Below are 25500 nucleotides of genomic sequence, written 5' to 3' on the forward strand. Positions count from 1 at the left end.
AGGGTGGCAGGAGTAGGGACCGAGCAACGGGAGCTCACCCCATTGCGGGGATTCGAACCGCCGACCTTCTGATCGGCAAGTCCTAGGCTCTGTGGTTTAACCCACAGCGAAAAAACCTTCCTTATTACAGGAATTGGGTAATCTTCATCTCAAAGGAATGGCCGGACTACCAGGAAAGACAATCAGATAAGGCATTATCAGATAACCTGGCAGACAGGAAAAACAACAACATTCAAATTTCTGTTGTAGACCGCCTTTTCTGTGATGTAGGTATGATGTTTGTGGGGGGTGGTCTTGGGTTACACCCCTTCTGTGATGTATGTATGATGTATGGAGGGGTGGTCTTGAGCTCCAGGGCAGGGAATTTAAAAGGTCTGTATAAGGGCAGGCACACCTTGGTTCTGAGTCGTCCTCCTTTCCTGCGTGTGAGGGGAGCACCCTGTTGCAACAGCTTTAATAAAGATCAGGCTTACTAGCTGCTTTGCTTCTCAATATTCTCAGGTTGGCCTCTGTATTTTCTGCTACCAATAGGGAACCCACATAAGGACTCTATACGGGCTCTTGGATACCCCATAAGGGGAAAAGGGCAGATTTTGTTTACAACAGAAGTCACTCTTCAAAAAAGTGGAAGTGAAATAGGATGATCTTGTGCTGACACAACTCTTGACTGATTAGTTCTGTTGCCAAATCTGCCTGCCGTTCAGCACAGTATAAAGATTCCACAGGGACTTGCACAATTCTAGAAGACATAATGTCTTGGGCACCTCTGAGCTTGATATTACAAGCAAGACCCTAGTTTTATCCTTACCAAGTGAAGAAGGAGAATGGACAGGGGGCTGGTGAAGGAATTATATATATAATTTTTATTTAAATTTTCTGTTTTACAATTTAAAATACTCATTTTACATCCTTAAGATACCAATGACTTTCCCTCTTCTCTTTCCATGGTTCATTTTACATATCATAAATCCCTGTATATTTTACAAAAACTACCATTCATTATTCCATTCTTGCATTCATCAAAACTTATTGACACTGTTGAATTTATCTTAATGCAGCCAGCCTTTTCAGCTGTACACAATTATTTCCCATATATTCAATAGATGTTTTCCAATCTTCTTTAACCGTATGTTCTTCTTGTTCTCTTATTCTATAAGTCAAGTCTGCAAGCTGTGCATATTCTGTCAATTTAAGTCGCCATTCTTCTTTGGTTGGGACCTCGCTCGTTTTCCATTTTTTGGCTAATAAAACATGGGCCACAGTAGTAGCATACATAAATAACCTTTTTTCTGAAACCTGGGAAATCAGTCTAAATTATTCCCAACAGAAAGCACTCTGGTTTTTTGGGGAAAGTACTTTTAAACATTTTTTTCAATTCATTATGAATCATTTCCCAATACAGTCGTACCTTGGAAGTCAAACGGAATACATTCCGGAAGTCCATTCGACTTCCAAAACGTCCATAAGCTCCTGCAGCCAATCAGAAGTCCTGTCCGACTTCCAAAAATAGTCTGCAAACCAGAACAGTCACTTCCGGGTTTGTGGTGTTTGGGAGCCAAAATGTTCAAGAACTAAGCTGTTCGAAAACCAAGGTACGACTGTACTCTTTTACCCTTTATAAGCCCAAGGGAGCTGGTGAAGGAATTTCAGGCATGGAATAGTGGCAGGTGCATTGCTTTGGAACTGTTAAAATTGTATACAATGGTACCTTAGGTTACATACGCTTCAGGTTACAGACTCCGCTAACCTAGAAATAGTGCTTCAGGTTAAGAACTATGCTTCAGGATGAGAACAGAAATCATGCTCCAGTGGCGCGGCGGCAGCAGGAAGCCCCATTAGCTAAAGTGGTGCTTCAGGTTAAGAACAGTTTCAGGTTAAGAACAGACCTCCGGAACGAATTAAGTACTTAACCCGAGGTACCACTGTACAGTGGTACCTCTGGTTGCGAACGGGATCTGTTCTGGAGCCCCGTTTGCAACCTGAAAGGAACACAACCCGCATCTGCACACGTGTGGGTCACAATTCGCCGCTTCTGCACATGGGCGTGATCTCATTTTGCACATCTGCGCATGTGCGAATGGCAAAACCCAGAAGTAACCCTTTCTGGTACTTCCGGGTCGCTGCGGGATGCAACCTGAAAAAATGTATCATGAAGCAAACGTAACAAGAGGTATGACAGGATTTGTCGGTTGCAATATGGCAACTTTATGCAAAGGGGAAAACAGCAGTCTTCTGGCATAAGTCAGAGGTGGATTTAGGGAATTGCAATCACACTGGGCGGGACGTGGGTGGCGTTGTGGGTTAAACCACAGAGCCTAGGACTTGCTGATCAGAAGGTCGGCGGTTCGAATCCCCGCTATGGGGTGAGCTCCCGTTGCTCAGTCCCTGCTCCTGCCAACCTAGCAGTTCGAAAGCACGTCAAAGTGCAAGTAGATAAATAGGTACCACTCCGGCGGGAAGGTAAACGACATTTCCATGTGCTGCTCTGGTTCGCCAGAAGCAGCTTAGTCATGCTGGCCACATGACCCGGAAGCTGTACGCCGCTCCCTCGGCCAATAAAGCGAGATGAGCGCCGCAACCCCAGCGTCGGCCACGACTGGACCTAATGGTCAGGGGTCCCTTTACCTTTACCTTTTAATCATACTGGGCATGGAGCTTTGGGGCTACTGCAGTGCATCACAACTATGGCGTAGTGAATTGAGCAGAACGAAGGGTGTGAGGCAGGGAGCACTGCTGAAATTTTGAACGCCCAAAGTCCGCCCCTGCGTAAGTTGGAAGTAGGGAACCGGTGGCCCTCCAGATGGTGTTGGGCTACAACTCTTACCTGACCCAGTCAATGTGAATAGCGATAGAGGAACATGAGAGCTGCAAATGCAATCCAGGAAGGGTGAGAGGTTCCCCATTCCTTCCATAAGCTTTTTTGTGGACTAGCACCTGTTCTTAGCAATGGAGCACTGTGAAGAAAATGACAGAGCTCCATTGTGAAGAGAATGCAAATGCCCTGACATCGCTAAGTATGAAGGAATCAGAGTTTATCGCCATGGACTGTTCTATTTTACTTGTATGAGAATACATATATAACCAGGCTTCATTTCAATAAATTGTTTGTACGGATTTTTTGCACACTATAAGGCATGGGTAGGCAAACTAAGACCCAGGGGCCGGATGCAGCCCAATCACCTTCTCAATCCGGCCCACAGACAGTCGGGGAATCAGAGTGTTTTTACATGAGTAGAATGTGTCCTTTTGTTTAAAACGCATCTCTCGGTTATTTGTGGGGCGTGCCTGGAGTTTTTACATGAGTAGAATGTGTGCTAGGGACGTGGGTGGCGCTGTGGTGTAAACCACTGAGCCTAGGGCTTGCCGATCAGAAGGTTGGCGGTTCGAATCCCCACAACGGGGTGAGCCCCTGTTGCTCAGTCCCAGCTCCTGCTAACCTAGCAGTTCAAAAGCACGTCAAAGTGCAAGTAGATAAATAGGTACCACTCCAGCGGGAAGGTAAACGGCGTTTCCATGTGCTGTTCTGGTTCACCAGAAGCGGCTTAGTCATGCTGGCCACATGGCCCGGAAGCTGTCTGCGGACAAACACCGGCTCCCACGGCCAGTAAAGCAAGATGAGCGCCGCAACCCCAGAGTCGTCCACTACTGGACCTAACGGTCAGGGGTCCCTTTACTTTTAGTATGTGTGCGTTTATTTAAAATGCATCTCTGGGTTATTTGTAGGGCATAGGAATTTGTCCATTATAATTTTTTTCCAAAATATAGTCCAGCCTCCCACAAGGTCTGAGGGACAGTGGACCGGCCCCCTGCTGAAAAAGTTTGCTGACCCCTGCTATAAGGGGTGCATATTTTTACCTGTTTGTTCATTACGGATATTAGGGTTTACCTGGAAACCTAGCAAACAATCTGAAGCTCAAACATCAAGGTAGCAACTCATTTGCGGATGTGATAGATGTTACATCCCTCAGCAGCTTCTTGACTTCCTGAGGTCCACTGGGAGGAACATGTAGCAAACTCCCTCAATAAAAATGGGAGTGAAGTAATGTCTGGGTGATTTAAACTTAAACTTCTGATGCTCCCTGTCAGAAACAACTTTGAATTCAGAGATTCTATGTGTATGGTAGCATTTCTTATAATTCCTCTACAAGGACTCTTATTGTTGTGGGGTTCCTGGGACCGCTTATTCCTTGAAATGGGAATAAATTTAAGAGGAGGCATGATCAAAACAAAACTGGAATTTAATTAGCAAGCATCCAATGTAGGATAAAGCTTGGTGGTTTTATAGTGTAATTAGTTTCAGTCAAAACGTCTTTTACAGATGTGATTGAGAACTTAAGATTTTTTTTCTATAACAGAATTCATAATAAGTCCAATACCTTCTAGAATGGCTCTCTGTTTCACCTCCAGCCTCTTTCTAGGATTGTTCAGGAAAGTAAAAAATAAAAATAAAAGGGTTAATTCTGAATAAGTTAGCAGAGATAACTCATTCCCCATCATGCAGTTTCAGGCATCTTGTGACTGTCTTATCAGTGTTGCTGGGCGGAATTGGCAACACTAACCCTGTGTAGATAAGGAGCACAGGTTACAACATTCGGTGTGGGGGACAGTAGGAGAATTTTGTGAGACTGCGTGGAGCAGGAAGAGGAAGAACTGGAATTGTGGACAAGACTGAAGACTTTGTGAAGAGTTGCAGGACCTTGAAAGCTACGGAACTAAGGACTTAGCTGCGGACTTTAACCCAGAAAGGACTTTGAAGAACCCTCTCTGGGCTCAGAGAGAGAAGACTACTTGTAACATCTTTGTGTATGCATAGTGGTGTACATTGGTGTCTGTCTAGTAAAGACAACTTTGCTAAATGGCATGTTAACCGTGAGCTTAACCACTTGATTTTCTGCAGCGCATACACACAACACCTACAGAAGCACAATTGGTGTCCTTTGACAACATTGTTGCTGATGGTGAGGCATGCCTGTTAATACCTTAACTTCTAATTTCCTGGCTTTGTGGAGCTTGAGCTAACACGAGAAGGCCTTAGCTCTGATCAAACTAGGGTTTTTTAATCATTGAATTGAGATTTTTCAAAGACAAGTGTCAGCAGAGTGTGGAACACGGGGCTTATACTGACTTATACTTGGTTAGCGTATTTGTCCATCTAGCCCACAATGTTGTCTGCTCTGACGAGTGGCAGCCCTCCAGCGTCTTGGGCAGAGAGGAGTATTTCCCATTTCCTGATCTTCTTATTGCAAAGGAGTGCATCTCAGGCCTTCTTCATGCTCAGCATGTGGTCTGCCACTGGCTCCAGGTCTTCGCTCTATTTATGATGTGGTGTAGGACGTGGGTGGCACTGTGGGTTAAGCCACAGAGCCTAGGACTTGCCAATCAGAAGGTCGGCAGTTCGAATCCCTGTGACGGGGTGAGCTCCCGTTGCTCGGTCCCTGCTCCTGCCCACCTAGCAGTTTGAAAGCACCTCAAAGTGCGAGTAGATAAATAGGTACCACTCCGGCGGGAAGGTAAATGGTGTTTCCGTGCGCTGCTCTGGTTCGCCAGAAGCAGCTTAGTCCTGCTGGCCACATGACACAGAATCTGTACACCGGCTCCCTCGGCCAATAAAGCAAGATGAGTGCCGCAACCCCAGAGTCGGCCACGACTGGACCTAATGGTCAGGGGTCCCTTTACCTTTTAGCAGCAGCTGAAACTAGAGGTTAGGAAGCAGACAACTCTGACTCATCTCGGGGTGGATCTACACACAGGGAAAACACACACACATGCTATGAATAAGAAATTAAATGACTATAACAACAACAAAACCACTATGGAAAATCGCAAATAATTTATTTTTTGCTCTCCAGCGCCATCTGGTGCTTCATGTTTATAATGCATTCAAAACACTGTTTTTTGACTAAGGTAGCTCGAGTCCCAACCACAAATGCACAGGATGGCCTTTAGCAAGTTATCGCCTTCCTCTCTCACACCCATCTCCTTTCACTATACTACTGACTTAATTTAGAAAGCCTTAACAGCAATCCCAAAAGTTAACATATGTCAAGCTCCTGGAACACATAATAATAATAATAATAATAATAATAATAATAATAAATGTTTATTTATACCCCACCCTCCCCGGCCAGAGCCGGGCTCAGGGCGGCTAACACCAGTAAAATTACAATAAAAACATAAGGGGGTTAGGGACAAAAGAAAAGAAAAAAACCAATTTAAAATACGGGTTAAAATACAATTTAAAATGCAGCCTCATTTTAATAGTAGCCCACAGATCAAAACCATAAGGGGAGGGAAACATAAGGTTTCAGACTGAGTCCAAACCAAAGGCCAGGCAGAATAGCTCTGTCTTGCAGGCCCTGCGGAAAGATGTCAAGTCCCGCAGGGCCCTGGTCACTTGTGACAGAGCGTTCCACCAAGTCGGGGCCAGTTCTGAAAAGTCCCTGGCCCTAGTTGAGACCATTCTAACCACCTTGCGACTTGGGACCTCCAAGGTGTTGTCATTTGTGGACCTTAAGGTCCTCCGCGGGGCATACCAGGAGAGGCAGTCCTGTAAGTATATGGGTCGTAGGCCGCATAGGGCTTTAAAGGTCACTTAGTATTTATATGCAGCCCTGTCCCTAAGCAGAAGTAGTAATTCTATACTTAGTTTACTTCACCTGTTTAATAAAAACCTGGTAGCAATTATGTGGACTCCCCCCACCCCCAATGCAATAGACAGAAGCAGGACTTTTATTTTTGTAGTTTCAGTTTGCATCTCTCCCAAATAAACTTGGTTTGAATTAGTCTTGAGTTTGGTGTGTGTTGGGCAGGCGGGCTGGAGTTATGTAACCAAATACATTTTCCTTCCATGAAAGAGTTTTCTTGTTGAAAGGGTGAGAAGTTCTTCCATGATTCATAATACTGGCATTTTGTTCTGAAGCACTTTAAAGTCAACACCTCGGATGTCTGCAACTTGTATCACCACAGGAAAATTCTCGGTTCTTTCTTTCTTTTTTCCTTTGTAGGTTTGGGAAAATTGGAATGAAAAAATAACAGTGAAAAATGAAGGAAGTTGTGTGTGATGAGGAACAGCTGAGATTTTTATGGTCAACTTGCATAAACATTTCTAACCCAGAAACTGAAAGTGAGTTCAGCTCTCCTCGAATAAAGCAAAATAATAGTAAGTTATCACAGCTGTAATAGTTAAAAAGAAACCCAAAAACATTGGTATGCAGCTCACTCTCATAATGCCACACAATTGCATTGAAACACATGTAGGAAGTTTCCAGAAAATGGGAGAAGACAGCATCTTCCCTTGTCAAATCCTTAAATTCAAGTTTTAGGTTATGGAATTCTATCCTGTGTAGATAATGTTGTTGTTGTTTAGTCGTGTCCGACTCTTCGTGACCCCATGGACCAGAGCACGCCAGGCACTCCTATCTTCCACTGCCTCCTGCAGTTTGGTCAAACTCATGCTGGTAGCTTCGAGAACACTATCCAACCATCTTGTCCTCTGTCGTCCCTTCTCCTTGTGCCCTCCATCTTTCCCAACATCAGGGTCTTTTCCAGGGAGTCTTCTCTTCTCATGAGGTGGCCAAAGTATTGGAGCCTCAGCTTCACGATCTGTCCTTCCAGTGAGCACTCAGGGCTGATTTCCTTCAGAATGGATACGTTTGATCTTCTTGCAGTCCATGGGACTCTCAAGAGTCTCTTCCAGCACCATAATTCAAAAGCATCAATTCTTCGGCGATCAGCCTTCTTTATGGTCCAGCTCTCACTTCCATACATCACTACTGGGAAAACCATAGCTTTAACTATACGGACCTTTGTTGGCAAGGTGATGTCTCTACTTTTTAAGATGCTGTCTAGGTTTGTCATTGCTTTTCTCCCAAGAAGCAGGCGTCTTTTAATTTCGTGGCTGCTGTCACCATCTGCAGTGATCACGGAGCCCAAGAAAGTAAAAGCTCTCACATTAAATCTTTGCAAAGGGAGCCTCAGGCCTGAGGCAAAATATGGGGCTCCTTTGGCCTTCTATTCAGCCCTTGGGACCCTCCACAAGTGACACCCCTACTTGGCCGTTCTTGGTGCTCTCTTCAATTTCTGAAATGTATCCTCTGGTCCTATCTGCTACTAGCATATCAAACCCTTCAACTGCCCCAAATAAATTGGACATCCCATTTTTGGCAAGTTTTGGGTTGTTGTCGAACTACTAGGATGGTAGGAGCTGGGACAGAGCAACAGGAGCTCACTCCATCCCAGGGATTCAAACTGCTAATCTTCTGATAGGGAAGCTCAAGAGGCTCAGTGGTTTAGACCACAGCGCCACCCACTTCCTGAATAAACAAGCACACAATCACTGATAGGTCCACCCACCATTGTGAGGCGCAAAGCAATGAAGATGATGCCTCCCCAGCTGTTGCCATTGGCTGTGGGTTTCTTGTGATGTCACAAAAGACTTTGGCAACTGAGTGGATATAAAGGCAGGCCAAGGGGAAAGCCCTTTTCTGCTTCTAGCAGGACACACCTGGCAATGGATGTGACATTCAGCACTGCCCAGGAGGTGGCAAACTGGTGATTGGAAGGAGGCAGTCCTCTGACAGTGGGATGCTAGGGAGCGATAATAAGGCAACTTTGCTTGCTTGAAGGCTGCTGATATCCATGGCTGGAAGCTGACAGACATCTCATGATGGACCTAAGAGAAGCTGGCAGATGTTGGTGAAAACATTATCTGGAGAGCTCATCTCAGACTGCAGCAAGCAGATGAGGGGTAAAGCTAAAGGTAAAGGACCCCTGGAAGTTAAGCAACTATGGGGTTGCGGCGCTCATCTCGCTTTCAGGCAAGGGAGCCGGCGTCTGTCCACAGACAGCTTTCCGGGTCATGTGGCCAGCAGGACTAAACTGCTTCTGGGTGCAACGGAACACCGTGATGGAAACCAGAGCGCGCAGAAACGCTGTTTACCTTCCCGCCACAGCAGTACCTTTTTATCTACTTGCACTGGTGTGCTTTCAAACTGCTAGGTTGGCAGGAGCTGGCAGGGATTCGAACTGCTGACCTTCTGATTGGCAAGCCCAGGAGGCTCAGTGGTTTAGAACACAGCGCCACCCGCAGCTCTGAGGTAGTCTCATATATATTACACTCTGGCATGAGATGACGGAGTTTAAAAACCAGACTTGAGTTCTCTCAGATTGTTGTCAAGGTATTGTGTCTGGGAATGTTCAGGAGTGATTCAGCTGCATTACATTTCTACAGTACGATATTCGGCTATTGAGAAATTAAGCTACCCCCCCCCCCCCATTGCCATGGCAGCCTCCATCTCCCACATAATTCTCCCTTTTCTTAGTATATTTGTTACTAATGCATGTTTTGTTTCCAGTACATTAAAAAGGCTACGTTTGAAGATAAATCATCTACTTATACCACTTTTCCTGCCGCAGTCAAGAACACCAAGAAAAAAGGAAGTAATTTTTTTAATAAAAGAAACCAGAGCAGAGACTTTTTATAAGTCTGGAATGAAAAGAAATGGAGTTTTCTGTGTTGCTGGGAAAGGCTGTTTGACATCTTAGTGGCTTAGCAGTCAGTCAGTAATTGTCAGGTTTGCTGAACTAGACTGTGGTTTTGCCTCCTGAGTTATAAAACCACAGTTCTACTTTTGGACACCCCCAAGTAGCATAAAAGGGGAATTTCTTGGCAGCCAAGGAGTAGAAAGAAAAAGCAGAAATGGCTGGTGAAACAAGGAACAAAAGATTTCAATTTCGTGGAAATTTTGTCTCTTATTCTCCAGTAAGTAGTCTGATGGTGCTATATGAAAATGTTTTCTTGAATCTTTCACTCAGGGAACTCATTTATCCTTTTAGATCTGTTGCCTCGAGATGGCTCCCTGAGTGAGAAAAATTAGGTCTGTTAGGATATGGGACAGATCCTCTTGCACTGTGGCTCCCACATAGTGGATCACCCTTTCTGAGATCTCTATCAGGCAACATATCTCAGTCTCTGGAATGGCAAATCTATCGCTTTCAGTTTCTCTTATCTTTTTGCAAGGGGCTGTTCCAAAGGTGTGATTAGATTAGATAATTTATTACGGCCTGAGACCAGCTTATGAAACACACTTGGGGGTACAATCCCAGAAGGGAAACAAACATTTAAAACAATGTACAACAATAAATTTAAAATTTATAAATGCGATAAGTGTATAGACACTTAAACTTTAAGATAAGCTATCGCAGAGAGATGACCCAGAGTCACCCATGGAACTGAGTTTGGGGATTTTCTTAACGAACTAGTTTGGGTTGGGGGATGCTCTGCGCCTACAGATCTGTACACATAATCTGGCAACCATCCGGGTCGTCTTATGTTCCAAGGGTGTGGTTCGAGTATATATGCTTTTGCATGCATGCGCCATCCCTGGAACACATCTCTCATGCAAGCCACAGTTGTACTGTTTATGGTTTTTGTTTAGACATATACAGAAGTTAGGCATAAGCTGGAAGGGCTTAGAGCAGTATTTAACAATTAGCTGCGGAACCTCTGTTTTTCAAAAGCCAAGCCATGGACCCCCTACTTTTGAAATTTTAGGTATCTCTATTGTAGTTATTGTTATGTGAATGGTGCCGCAAACCCCCTGGGTGGGTTTTGTCCAAAGACCACCAATTGGGAACCAGTAGCTTAGAGCATTCATACTCCAACAGAGCTTGCTGCCCAGTTTGGTTTTTAGAGGAGCCCTTCAAGTCATCGATTTGGACCAGCACAGAGAGAAAGTCTTCAGAATGTCTTCACAGCTCTCAGTTCTGCATGACACCAGCCCCTGGTCTATCGCTGTCTTACACACCCTGATTACATCTCTTTTATATATATAAAAATTTTAAAATAATTTTTACATCCTTGAAATATTTCCCTTCTTCTCTTTCCATAGTTCATTTTACATATCACAAATCCCTGCATATTTTACAAAAACTATTCCATTCAGTTTTCCATTACAGTGGTACCTCGGGTTAAGTACTTAATTCGTTCTGGAGGTCCGTTCTTAACCTGAAACTGTTCTTAACCTGAAGCACCACTTTAGCTAATGGGGCCTCCTGTTGCTGCCGCGCTGCTAGAGCACAATTTCTGTTCTCATCCTGAAGCAAAGTTCTTAACCCGAGGTACTATTTCTAGGTTAGTGGAGTCTGTAACCTGAAGTGTATGTAACCCGAAGCGTATGTAACCTGAGGTACCACTGTATTACATCCATCATAACTTATTTACACTGTTGAATTTATCTTAATGCTTCTAGCGTTTTCAGCTGTACAAAATTATTTCCCATATATTCAATAAACGTTTTCCAGTCTTCTCTAAACGTATGTTCTTCTTGTTCTCTTATTGTATATGTTAAGTCTGCAAGTTGTGCATATTCCATCAACTAAAGTTGCCATTCTTCCTTGGTTGGGCCTTACTCGTTTTCCATTTTTGAGCTAACAAAACACGGGTCATAGTAGTAGTATACATAAATGACTTTTTTTTTTACACCTGGAAATTTCAGTCTGAATTATCCTCAACAGAAAGGACTCTGGTTTCATCCAGGGGTGGAGCTAAAGACCTGCCTTCCTGTAGCATCGCTGACTTAGTTTCTGTGGCAATTTCTCACCTGTACACTTTAGCCATGTGAAGAGATGCTTAATGGCTTTACCTAAGTTTGTTAATAAAGTGACTAGTTTGAGGAGCCATGGGCGGAACCCAAATATGATATCCAGACCAACCCACCAATCCTATAACAATATTTTAAAATTATAGTTAATCATGTTTCATTCCCCCCCCCACCTCCTTATTAGTTCTTCAAGTCTGTTTCAAGTGTTTATTTTTCATGGAAAATTGATTTACATAGCAATTGACATACACAGGTGAATGGGTGGTCCACATTTTCAGCAGGATTCACTTTGCTGTTGTTTTTTTGACAAAGAGGAGACTGATATATGGCTCTTCGAGGAATGGGGCAACTGCTCATTAAAACAAGTACGCCATGAGTCTCCTTTTCCCTGCACAAACAACGTGAAGATTTAAGGCAGAAGGCAAACATGCCCTCCAATTCAACTCTTGGAAGCACAAAATATTTTCCCCTTGATCCTTTTATCATCTAATCAAATTCAGTTGGGAAGGACCACTGTTTAGTGTCGAAGAACAGATTTTGCATGCAAAGGTCCCCGGTTTAATCCTTGCTGTGTCCAGGTTTCTGTCTGAGTCCCTAGAGAACTGTTGCTAATCTACGTAGACGATGCTAAACAAAATGGGAGTATGGTGTGACTTGGACAGACTTGGTGCTGCTCATAATGCCAGCCTATATTTTTTGTTCCTTTCCTCTGGACGCTTCCTTACCATGAAAAATAAAATAAGCTGATTTGTTATATATCTTCAGTCCATGTTGCTGTGAGAGCTCCTTAGCACTTCGGGGTTTTTTGCAGAATGTTTGTTGACATTTAAAAGGGTGACCTCTATTGCCATAACCCTCTTTTTCTTTGCTCCTCAAATAAGTAGATTTGTAATAATAAAAACAAATGTTGGGGGCTGCTTAGTGCCCTGAACGAAGTGGTTTAAGTGTGCCAACCTTTCTGTAAACTAAGATATTTCCTCTTTCCCATCCTCCTCCTTCCCCCCATCTGCTTCCTCTGCCCACACATTCCCCCACTCCTCAGGCCAATCGCTGACAAACTGCTAGGTCTGTATGGCCTTTTCTTACCTAGCATGCTACTTAAAATTAATCTCCAGCTTTATTCCTTTTTTTAAAAACCACTTAGTTTTTCCACATTCATTTTCTTCCTGTGTGTTTCCCCTGTGAGGAGGAGACAGATGTGGGAAACACCTGGATTTTGAATTTTCAGAAGAATACTCAAGCATTGAATGTTTCTTTTTCCCACCAGCCTTACATGGAACCTGAAACCTGCAAAGCATGAAAGAGAGCCTCATATGAGTATCGGCTACCTCTTTACACTTTCCTTCTGAAGTGTGTAACTCAATGCAGGATCTATCCATGGATCAAACAGAAGCTGATTCCCTCCCTTCCGTCTATAATTCCCACACTTGTTTTGTTTACCATCTCATTTGATTAAGAGTCCCAAAGAACTCAAAAGCTTGTGTGCTATTTTGTAATGTTTCGGCTTACCTAATAAAGATATCTGCCTAATGTGAATTATAATATTTTATTTATATCAGTTTTTCCCTCTGGGTTCAGTAGGGTGAAATTGGTTCCTTTTAATGGAATAAGATCACACATAGGATGAACCATAATCAAGGTTGATTATTATTGTCCTCAGATCCTGTGTAGAATTATAGGTGCATAAAAAAGGTAAAGGACTCCTGGAAGTTAAGCCCAGTCAAAGGAGACTATGGGGTTGCAGCATTCATCCCGCTTTCAGCCTGTGGGAGCCAGCGTCTGTCCACAGACAGCTTTCCAGGCCATGTGGCCAGCAGGACTAAACTGCTTCTGGTGCAACAGGGCACTGTGACGGAAGCCAGAGTGCACAGAAATGGCGTTTACCTTCCCGTCGCAGAGGTACCCATTTATCTACTTGCACTAGTGTGCTTTCGAACTGCTAGGTTGACAGGAGGTGGGACAAAGCAATGGGAACTCACCTCATAATAGGGATTTGAACTGCTTACCTTCTGATTGGCAAGCCCAAGAGGCTCACTGGTTTAGACTACAGCTCCACCAGTGTCCCAAATAAACAAGCATACAATCACTGATAGGTCCACCCGCCTTTGTGAGGCTCAAAGCAATGAAGATGATGCCTCCCCAGCTGTTGCCATTGGCTGTGGGTTTTTTGTGATGTCACACAAGCCCTTGGCAACTGAGTGGATAGAAAGGTAGGCCAAGGGGAAAGCCCTTTTATATTTCCAACAGGACACACCTGGCAATGGATGTGACATTCAGCATTGCCCAGGTTTCTTCCACTTGGAGGAGACAAACGGATGAATGGAAGGAGGCAATCCTTTGGCAGTGGGATGCTAGGGAGTGATAATAAGGCAAGTTTGCTTGCTTGAAGGCTGCTGGTATCCGTGGTTGGAAGCTGGCGGGCATCTCATAATGGACCTAACAGTAGCTTCTTACACAATGGGACACCGTGACGGAAACCAGAGCACAAAGAAACACTGTTTACCTTCCTGCCTCAACAGTACCTATTTATCTACTTGCGCTGGTGTGCTTTCGAACTGCTAGGTTGGCAGGAGCTGGCACAGAGCAACAGGAGCTCACTCCGTTGCGGGGATTCAAACTGCCGACCTTCTGTTCTGCAAGCCCAAGAGGCTCAGTGGCTTAGACCGCAGTACCACCTGTGTCCCTCTATAGGTACATGAGATCTATTGAAAACCTATGGAAATGTATGTTGTACGTTTTTCTTAGAACCCAAAACTAAAAATTTGTCAAGAATGTATAACTTGCTGTTGAAATGGAATACTCAGGATGAAACGGTGAAATCTGCTATGATTAAATGGGCACAAGATGTTGGACATAATATTATGTTCGCTGACTGGGAACAGTTATGGACCACAGGTATGAAGTTTACGGCATGTAATGCCTTAAGAGAGAATATTATGAAAATGATATACAGGTGGTACATGACCCCAGTCAAGCTTGCAAAAATTTATCATTTGCCCGATAATAAATGTTGGAAATGTAAAGAAACTGAAGGTACATTCTTTCACCTTTGGTGGACGTGCCCAAAGATTAAGGCTTTCTGGGAAATGATATATAATGAACTGAAAAAGGTATTTAAATATACCTTTCTGAAGAAACCAGAGGCCTTTCTCTTGGGCATTGTCGGCCAACTGGTGCCAAAGAAGGACAGAACCTTTTTCATGTATGCTACAACAGCAGCAAGAATACTTATCGCAAAGTATTGGAAGACACAAGATCTACCCACTTTGGAAGAATGGCAGATGAAGGTGATTGACTACATGGAATTGGCGGAAATGACTGGCAGAATCCGAGACCAGGGAGAAGAGTCGGTGAAAGAAGAATGGAAGAAATTTAAGGACTATTTACAGAAATATTGCAAAATTAAGGAACTTTAGAAGGATGTTGGATAGAAACTAAGAGGTTTTTGGCTGTAATGCTTTAAGAGACATGGAAAAAAAGGTTAACAATTGGGTAAAAGATTAATGGTAAGGATTTGCTGAACCAACAAATTGAATTGGAATACAAAGAAGGGAGGTATGAGGAGGTCCGGGGAAATAAGAGTAAGGAAGATAGGTTATGGAATATTATTGTGTTTTTAACTGTTTTATTTTGTACGCTTTTTCTTATTTTCTACTTTTTTGTTGTATCTTAAAACTTTATACTTTTTTCTTTGTTTTGTATTTTTATGTATTTTTGTGAAACTTTAATAAATATCATTATAAAAAAAAAAAAAAGAAATGTATGTTGTACGTTTTTCAACAATGGAGGTCAAAGAAGTTGTGCCCAACCAATCTACTGAATAAGGGAAGTGGGACAGCTCCTAATCCATTGGTTGCTGTTTCAAGCACAGAAAAAGAACTGGAAGGCTGGAAAACCACTAGAGTACATGATGACTTCAGTTTCGTACTGAAACATGTGTGTTTATAAACATGGGAGAGAAGGCTCAGTTTTAGACCAAATAGCAGCCTTGCTAGAGTGTAGTTGCACCTGCAAGAAACCAAAAATGTATCAATAACTATCTATGTAGTTGGCAGACTTTGATTTGAACAGCGTGATGCTAACTGAAGCTGAATAGAAGCCTCTTCGATTGTGGAGGAGGGAGGGGGCTAAATGCTATAGCAACCATTTTTCATGCTAGTTGGAACTTTAGCATTCTTACAGATCCGAGGAAAGTGCTTTAAGATATATAGCTTTAAGGGCTCACCATAGAATACCGATGAGATGACATACTAAATTCTTGGAAACGTCTTCTTGTTGATGTTGGGGGATGGGAGAATGTCATCGATCTTCTATTCCTGAAGAATGATCCGCTTGAAGTCAAATGTCCTGTAGAACAACTCTCTATTATTTAAAATGCTTCCAAGGACAAAGGCAACATCCACTAAGAAAGCTAAGCTTTTCCTTTTTTTCCACTATCAATTATGATGTGATTGTGTGTGTGTGTGTGTGTGTGTGTACGCGCAACAACCCTCAAAACCATCTAGAGTAGCTCTACAAAGTTAGCAACATATCTTCAAAGCAAATGGTTCTCAATAAATTCTAGATAACAAATGTCCTACTGTGCAAAGCCTCTCTAGGCCTGGCCATAAAGCGTTTCAGTCTGGATGGTCTACTCTACCACCCAGAACATAACTTTAAAGCCATCTACCTATAGAGTGACATAAGAACTTGAGTTGAGTCAAAGGCCCATGTACGAGGGTTGCTCATTAAAGATTTCCCCTGACACACTTCCGGTTATTGTAGTAGGATGAAATTGCACATGTATAATAATACATCTCTCCACAGGTAACGTGGTAATTTGTGGGGCTGAACTCCTAACAGGTTCTTTGCTACTGGTGCTAATGTAGAGTAACGTCTGATAATGGAACCAGTTGAATGAAGAGCGGTCATCAGGTTCCTGTACTTGAAAGGGTGCACACCACGGGAGATGTTCGATGAGATGAAAGGGATTTATGGGGAGGATGCCCCATCATATGACGCAGTCAAGCACTGGCATCATCAGTTCAAGTGTGGTTGGACTTCGGTGGAATGGCTCCAATACCTGGGTGACCACAGTCCGCCATTGCTGAAGACACCATCCGGCAAGTGTAGGATCCTATTTTGGAGGATCGCTGCTTAACTGTTCACCAACTAACTGCAGATGTCAAGATCAGTGTGGGCTCTGTAGGAAAAATAATCCATGACCATTTGCACATGGGAAAGGAGTCCACAAGCTGTCCAGAATGAAGTTCGGTTGTGGTATGGCAGGGAGTAATTTAATTTAATGCAAAGACACATTTCAAAGTTCAGAGTGTGCCTTATACGCCACCCTCTCTGGTTGTTCCTTTCTCTCCTCCTTTGGGCCACTCCCTCCCTGTGCAAAAGGTAAAAAAGGTAAAGGACCCCTGGATGGTTAAGTCCAGTCAAAGGCGACTATGAGGTTGCGGTGCTCATTTTGCTTTCAGGGCGAGAAAGCCAGCGTTTGTCTGCAGACAGCTTTCCAGGTCATGTGGCCAGCAGGACTAACCAGCTTCTGGTGCAATGGAACACTGTGACAGAAACCAGAGCGCACAGAAACGCCATTTACCTTGCTGTTGCAGTGGTACCTATTTATCTACTTGCACTGGTGTGCTTTCACACTGCTAGGTTGGCAGGAGCTGGGACAGAGCAGCAGGAGCTCACCTCGTTGTGGGGATTTGAACCACCAACCTTTTGATTGGCAAGCCCAAGAGGCTCAGTGGTTTAGACCACAGCGCCACCCACTTCCTGAATAAACAAGCACATAATCACTGATAGGTCCACCTGCCATTGTGAGGCTCAAAGCAATGAAGATGATGCCTCCCCAGCTGTTGCCATTGGCTGTGGGTTTCTTGTGATGTCACAAAAGCACTTGGCAACTGAGTGGATAGAAAGGTAGGCCAAGGGGAAAGCCCTTTTCTATTTCCAGCAGGACACATCTGGCAATGGATGTGACATTCAGCACTGCCCAGGTTTCTGCCACTTGCAGGACGCACACTGGTGAATGGAAGGAGGCAATCCTCTGGCAGTGAGATGCTATGGAGCGATAATAAAGCAGGTTTGCTTGCTTGAAGGCTGCTGGTATCTGTGGTTGGAAGCTGGCAGACGTCTCAGGATGGACCTGAGAGAAGCTGGAAGATGTTGGTGAATGGAAGCCAGTGGCTATTGGGTTCAGAAGTTGGTGGAGGCTACAAGGCTAAAGCAGAGTGATGTTTGTGGATGTCGGTTGATGAAGGTTCACCTTTGGAAGACAGTCAACAGAAGCCACTAAATATTTGGGGACTAAAGCCAGGGCATGAACGTGAATGGATGTCATGTTTTTGGATGTCGGCTGGTATATGTTTGTGTGAGTAAATGGGAGGTTCCAAATGTGGTTGAGGCAGAATGGTGTTTGCATGTGCAGGAATGTGATGTGTGCAAGGTAGATATTCATGAATAGATGGAACCCATCGGAGGGGGGGATATTGGTTTCATGGTATTAGAAAATCAGGGAATCCAGTTTGGGAGGGACCATGAGGGTCATCTAGCCCAATCCCTTACAATGAAGGAATCTTTTGCCAAATCTGGGGCTCAAACCACCTGGCGTGCTTCTGAACTGCTAGGTTGGCAGGAGCTGGGACAGAGCAACGGGAGCTCAACTTGTCAAGGGGATTCAAACTGCTGACCTTCCAACTGGCAAGCCCAAGGGGCTCAGTAGTTTAGACCACAGCGCCACCCATGTCCCTTCTCGTGCACATGTGTGCGCACACACATACACGGGCTCTTTGTTTTCCCATGGTGTCTGGGTGAGAGCTGGATCCGAACTGGAATGGGTCCTCTTGAGTTTGTGTTACTATGCATGCAGCCCTGCCAAAACACAATCAAATTAAAGCTTACATTGGTAGACTGCCTAGCCAAAACTAGGGCTGTGTGAGATCTGCCCCCATCACTTTGGCTCAGGTGTCTATTCACTTTGAATCACTTTGGGGAAGGGAGCTCCCCATGGAAGACCTTGGCTCTGGGCTGAATAAGTCTGTTCCACCTCAGTATTTGGGAGTTGGATGAATGACATCACCATCAAATCACAGGACATATCTGTAGATAAAGAGGTAACTTCTGATTATAGTTTTGAGATCTAAATTCTAATTCTAAAAATTATGTGAATCCATAAGGATCTGTGGCTTGGAGCCATATTTTTTGTACTATGGCAGTGATGGAAACTACAGTAGCCATGGATTTATGGTTCAGTTAATGGAGACAGGTGTGATGTGTGATTTGATGGCCATGGGGAATGCAAACCCACAAAAAATGTCATTTCAAGAGAATCCCCTTTAGTGGCTCTAGCTTGTATGCATGCTGGGGCTCCATTCTCTCCCGATTCCTGCAACACTTTGCTTTCTCTCCCTACTTCCCCCTGGTCACTCAATTTTCCTCCTTCCTACAATTTCCACCCTTCTACGGCAGTGGCCACCCTGCTTTCTGTTCAGCTGCTGATATGAGCCTAGAGAAGAACACAGAAATGAAAAAGCAGGTGAGAAAGAGCATTGTTCTTCCCCCTTTCTCTTTCAGCCTCCAATGCTTTCCAGGGTTCTGACTGGCAGCTTGGTACTGATCTGAGCCTTGAAGAGCACACAGAGCTTAAAGAGGATGTTCCCTATACTTTTGAAGGGTGGGTGGATATAACTATCCTTGCCACCTTATGGGAAAGGGGACAAGGAATGGTGGAGCAGTGGTGTCCTCAGAGGCTTTGCAGGCAGGAAGACAAGTCCGTAAGGCAGTGGTTTCCAACCAGTGTGCTGTGGCACCCTGGGGTGCCTTGAATGATGGTCAGGGGTGCCGTGGACAAGCCTGGCCTCTGTCTCTCTTTCCTTCCCCTCCCTCCTCTGATGACCTCTCACGTCTCTGCCTCTTGAAGTTTGTTGCAACAGCCCTGGCTACAAGCTCCCCAGGCGTATGGTGCCTCTGGGGTTGGCCAGGGGGTGCTTCCCAGACCCCTGTGGGACAGTGTGAGGAGGCACCTCCTCTTTGGGGCAGGGGCAGCAGCAGCGGCTGCGCAGAGGACTCCCAAGGAGAGGGGAGAAGAGAAGAGGAACACTCCACAAGGGAGGGTGTTTGAAAAAGGGTGTGAGGCTTCCAGCTCTGCAGGCAAGGGGTGACATAACTGGACTCAGTTACAGATGGGTAGCCGTGTTGGTCTGCCATAGTCGAAGTAAAAAATTCTTTCCTGTAGCACCTTAAAGACCAACTAAGTTAGTTCTTGGTATAAGCTTTCGTGTGCATGCACACTTCTTCAGATACACAGATAACTGGACTCCTGAGCCCTGCAGGGGTGCCGCAGAAAGAATGCAGTTGGTCAAGAGAGCTGTGGACTCAGAAAGGCTGAAAACCATACAGTAGCTACATGCAAGGCACTGCGGACTCCAGTTGTAATGCTTGTTGTTGTCCGACTCTTCGTGGCCCCATGGACCAGAGCACGCCAGGCACTCCTGTCTTCCACTGCCTCCCGCAGGTTGGTCAAACTCATGTTGGTAGCTTCAAGAACACTGTCCAACCATCTCGTCCTCCATCGTCCCCTTCTCTTTGTGCCCTCAATCTTTCCCAACATCAGGGTCTTTTCCAGGGAGTCTTCTCTTCTCTTCTCAAAGTATTAGAGCCTCAGCTTCAGGATCTGTCCTTCCAGTGAGCACTCAGGACTGATTTCCTTAAGAATGGATAGGTTTGATCTTCTTGCAGTCCATGGGACTCTCAAGAGTCTCCTCCAGCACCATAATTCTTTGCCTATTAAGACTGCTTAACTTCCCAGGGAAAGTTTTACTGGACTTATTTCTGTGTTGCCATGCTTAAGTTGATGATTAATGTGATGTTCAAGGCACTAAATAAACAAATATTATGAACACAAACTTTATTCAGATAAAAACTCTCATTTTCTTTCTCTCACTGTATGGCACAAGGTGCTTTCTGATCCTCAAACTACCTGCAGGAAAGTGATTTTCAAATAATCACATCAATGGTACAGTATGTTTTTCAGACTCTTCCACTGGCACAGTAGTGACCTATCTTTGATTCCAGCATGATTGTTCTACCAATCCTCCCAAATCAAGATGCATTCACACACACACACACACACACACACACACCCCTACCTCTTACTGGAAACTCACAGAACACTGTAGCTATGACACTCACGAAAAGTTAAGAGTTAATGTGCACAGATCCAACATGTCCAGATTTTTGACAAGGAGGAAAAAATGAATTTACATTTCGCCCTTCCTCCATCAGTCCTTTCCTCCTAAAGTCATATGTTCTCTGTAGTCCTCAGCACTGTCATTTCAGATAGTAACTTCTACCAGGTAAGGATTGCAGCAGAATTCATCGTCTCCTAGTGTATCCCATTCCAAAGTCTGAGAAAGGGAGAGGGAATCAAAGCGGCTTTCTGATCATAATCTCTCTCCCTGTTTCCTAGCTTTGCAAATCCATTAATCTTTCTTAACAAGAACAAATTTCCTAAGTTATGAATATAGCATTATATTCCTTTTGTCCATTTTAAAATGCCATGTCAGCACATACAAGCACCTGAGATATATATATACATATAAAATACTGAATCAAAAACTCAGAATATTTCCCAAAGTGGGTGGGGATTTAATTGAACCATCATCCTGGGGCCGGATGGAAAGTTATCGAGATCAAACTTCAGTTTGTATGGTAACGGGATCTTTGTTACATAAGAGCTCAGTTGTTCAAGTGGTGCTGTGTAGCTGCTATGATCTAGAGCATGTGACCAGGCTTTATTCAGCAAACAGTTCACATTCCTTTGAACTGCTGCATTATAGAAAGGAGCTGCTGATTGCGCTGATAAACGCTTTGCTGTTCGTCTCTCAATCTTTCCTGGTCATTGAGAATCTCTTCCTGCGACAAAACAAGAAAACCGGGTTTTAGATTATTTTTTTGAGCCACAGGAATGAACATCTTCCTTTAGACCTGCCCTGCAATGCTGTAATTTGAGCATGTGTTTTACAACCTATCCATGTTTCTTGCAAAAAACATATAACAGGTTGTTGTTGTTTTTTTAAAAAGATAAGTCTCTGGGTTGTAGTTAACACTGTGTAACACTTGCTTATGCAGCAAGACTTCCTGTTACTCTCCCCTCCCCATCATCCAAATCTCCTCCACAAGGTCTCTGGGCGCAGATTTTGAGAGGTGCATGGTTGGCAGCAGGGAAGAGAAGGGAGAAGTTATGTTGGGCAACAGGAAGCCTGCTGTACAAGCAGAACAGCGCAGTTGGATACAACCCTCTGTCTCAGGCCATGAAGACATTAGCTGCTTATAACACAGCGAGGTCATCCCACCGTCCTCTTGTGCTTCAAGTTGCATTGGTACATTGCAGTACACGCCAGAGGGGGGAGTGGGCCAATGTTCAGGGATGCTAGGACTTGTAGTCCCATGACATCTGGGGAATCACAGATTCCCAATTCATGCTTTGGAGGATTAAGTGGAGTTGAAGGAATCCAAAAAGAATTAAAACACTTGACGGCAAAATCCAACTCCAGAGTGGACCAAATGAGGCTCTGTTGGTTTCTCAATGGTCCAACTCATAGAGAGTTTATTCATTACTGAGTTGCTAGTTGTACCTTGGAAGTTGAACGGAATCGGTTGGAAGTCCGTTCGACTTCCAAAATGTTCGGAAACCAAAGCGCAGCTACTGGTTGGCTGCAGCAAGCTCCTGCAGCCAATCAGAAGCTATGGAAGCCTTGTCGGACGTTCCAAAGAATGTTCGCAAACCGGAACACTCATTTCTGGTGTTGTGGAGTTCGGTAGCCAAAACTTCTGAGTACCAAGGTACAACTGTATTTGAAGCTCAACAGATCACTCTCCTTCCCAGGCTGAGAGAAAAATGGTGAAAACAGGATATTTATTGGGAGTCGGACAGTATGATTTTTGCAGCTGCTGCTAAGGTTGCAAAACAATGGGGCACGGGATGGAGCAATGGAGAACTTCTGAAACAACATTGGGATATTAGCTCCGCCCAAGCATGATGGAGAACAGCAACAACCAGGAAACGGTTGACATAATATTTTACAACGACAGGAAGAAACATCGCGGACAGAATAATTGCCACGCACAGGAAGAACAAGAATATAGTTTGAATGCTTCACCTGTAGATTTATAAATCATTTAATGTGTCAATATGAATAGAAGTTGTTAGTATTGCAGTTGTTGTATAAGGGAGTGTAGTTGAAATTAATAAGATTTTGGAATGCAGAAATAAAGTAAATCATCAAACTATCAATTCTAGCACGCAGGAGGCCAAATAAATTGTATAATTTGGCATCTGAAGTATTGGTATTAGTAATTGTATTATTATTTGGCATTGTTATAATGAGGCTATTATTGGATTTTTGTAACTGAAAACTAATAAAAATTATTATAAAAAACCCAAACTCATAGAGACCTTAGATAAGCCAACTGGCTTATGCTTTACCTAAACTAACGTTTTCAGCTCAGGTTCAAGTGGGCTTTCAATGGAGCAGTTGTTTTAAGCTGCAATACGATACCCACAAGAATATGCCCAGCTGAATTCAACGGAGCCTCTGAATAGATGCATAGACAGAGCTGTGAGTCTGCCATCAGAGGCACCAACCGCGATTCAATTCAACATCACAAAGACATGTGATGGGCAGAGAGGCACCCTGAATCCAGACGATCTTGCAGAAGTGCACCTTGCTTGCAGTGTCGGTGTACCGCACGTGTTAATAATAATAATAATAATAATAATAATATTATAATAATTTATTATTTATACCCCATCCATCTGGCTGGGTTTCCCTAGCCACACTGGGCAGCTTCCAGCAAAATATTAAAATACAATAATTCATCATACGTTAAAAGCTTCCCTAAACACGCCTGCTTTCAGATTTCTTCTAAAAGTCGGATAGTTGTTTATTTCCTTGACATCTGGTGGGAGGATGTTCCACAGGGCGGGCGCCACTACCAAGAAGGTGCCTTGTTCCCTGTAACCTCACTTCTCGCAGTGAGGGAACCACCAGAAGGCCCTCAGTGCTGGACATCAGTGACTGGGCTGGACAATGGGGGTGGAGATGCTCCTTCAGGTCTACTGGACCAGGGCCGTTTAGGGCTTTAAAGGTCAGCACCAACACTTTGAATTGTGCCCAGAAACGTTAAAGGGTGGAGAGGATCCTTCTTGGGAGGCGAAGAACTTAAGAAGCATGGCTTCTTAAGTTCTTCCAACCTTGAGGCTATAGTTTCGTTTGAGGGCTCTACATGGAAATGTCAAAAAGGCAGACACGTGGAAAAATTGTCCTCTGCAAAGCATCAGTCTGAAGAGATTCTCTCTGAGAGCAAGTGCAGCACTGGCTGATGTGGGTGCCTTTGTTGGGAATTCCATTCCACCCTGGCTGCAGGTGTGTGGGATTATAACATGTTACATGTCTGTTTACATTCCAGCACAGATTGCTGGAGTCCCGTGAGCGGAACATCCGCTCTGTATTGCTTTTGTTTTTCTCTCTCTCTGAGAAGAACAACAAGGAGAGAGGCCATGTATTTCTTTGTCCTGATTTATGTATAATAAATGTGTAGTTTAGTATAGTATCCATGCCTCGAGCCTGGTCTGTTGTGTGTTTACTCTGCTGAGTAATGTGTGCTCTTGCATGCACAGCAGCATGAGTCATGGATGCTTGTCGGAGGAGGATGACTGATGGATCTCCGCAACAGCAAGACTGAGAAGGGAGACGCTCCAGCTGGAGCCAAGTCAGCTAGCTTCCCATCCCACGGTTCCTACAGCCTTTCCCCCACTGATTGGATGCATGCCCACACCATTTTGTGGCCCCATCTCTTCTTCTGCTCTTTTCGCAGCCATTTTCTTCTATGTCATGTCCTCACAGCGGTCATTTTGGGACTGGTTCCCATGGTACTTTCTCAAAAACTCCAACTGTACTTGGAAAAGATAAAAAAGGACTGTGGAGAGGACTGTTGTTAGGCTATGGCTCAGTGTTGCAAAAAAAGTGCTGAAATTGATCTAATTTTGGTTATTTATGCCATAGTTACCACAGTCCTGGAGGGAGAATTATAGCACAGTTCTGTTGTTTTTACCGTTTCTCAAGATGCCTGGAACATACCGTACTTGGTTGTGCTCTCAACAAAGAAAAAGGAATGATTCCGACTTAGATTGGTAGCTGCGCACCCCGATCTGAATGACTTCAGGATAATTTATTTCCAAATAAGTGAGCAAAGAGTTCTCTTAAACATTTCAAGATACATATGGATTTTAAGAAAGATTTAAAATGACATAAAAAGTAAAGCTGCTTTGGTAACAGGCCCATATCTTTCTGAAGAGCAGAATTATGTGCTTGGTTTGAACTGAACCGCAAAAATGATCTGAAAAGCATATTTCAGAACCTCCAAGTGTCCCTATTTTCCAGGGACATCCCTGATTTAGAGAAGCCATCCCAGTTTCTGATTTGATCCCGGAATGTCCCACTTTTCCTTAAAGGTAAAGGTACCGCTGCCCGTACAGGCCAGTCTTGCCAGACTCTAGCGTTGTGCGCTCATCTCACTCTATAGACTGGGAGCCAGCGCTGTCTGCAGACACTTCCGGGTCACGTGGCCAGCGTGACAAGCTGCATCTGGCGAGCCAGCGCAGCACACGGAACGCCGTTTACCTTCCCACTGGTAAGCGGTCCCTATTTATCTACTTGCACCCGGAGGTGCTTTCGAACTGCTAGGTTGGCAGGCGCTGGGACCGAACGACGGGAGCGCACCCCACCGCGGGGATTTGAACCACCGACCATACGATCGACAAGTCCTAGGCGCTGAGGTTTTACCCACAGCGCCACCCGCGTCCCTCCACTTTTCCTTAGGATGTCCCTATTTTCATTGGAAAAAT

At 44.2% G+C, this 25500-nt stretch overlaps 1 protein-coding gene and 2 long non-coding RNA genes across 5 annotated transcripts in view; 2 read left to right on the forward strand and 1 right to left on the reverse strand.

The window, feature by feature from the left end:
• The window catches only part of LOC308458463, a 229277-nt gene that overhangs the window by 182456 nt on the left and 21321 nt on the right, over positions 1 to 25500 (forward strand). The gene's annotated exons all lie outside the window — the stretch shown is intronic.
• On the forward strand, positions 8503 to 13136 carry LOC308458577. The gene is made up of 2 exons (XR_013977576.1): positions 8503 to 8758; positions 12868 to 13136. It is a non-coding gene; the product is annotated as an uncharacterized lncRNA (long non-coding RNA).
• Positions 21217 to 25500, reverse strand: part of LOC308458119 (kelch domain-containing protein 3-like) — an 80336-nt gene continuing 76052 nt past the window's right edge. For all 3 annotated transcript variants that reach the window (XM_080972832.1, XM_080972833.1, XM_080972834.1), the window contains one exon: positions 21217 to 21506. In XM_080972832.1, coding sequence (XP_080828958.1) covers positions 21402 to 21506 — 105 coding nt within the window. In that variant the 3' untranslated portion in view covers positions 21217 to 21401. The remainder of the gene's footprint in view (positions 21507 to 25500) is intronic.

The sequence above is a fragment of the Podarcis pityusensis genome (assembly GCF_964106645.2).
Source record: "Podarcis pityusensis genome assembly, chromosome: 11".
In the NCBI taxonomy this organism is placed as follows: Eukaryota; Metazoa; Chordata; class Lepidosauria; order Squamata; family Lacertidae; genus Podarcis; species Podarcis pityusensis.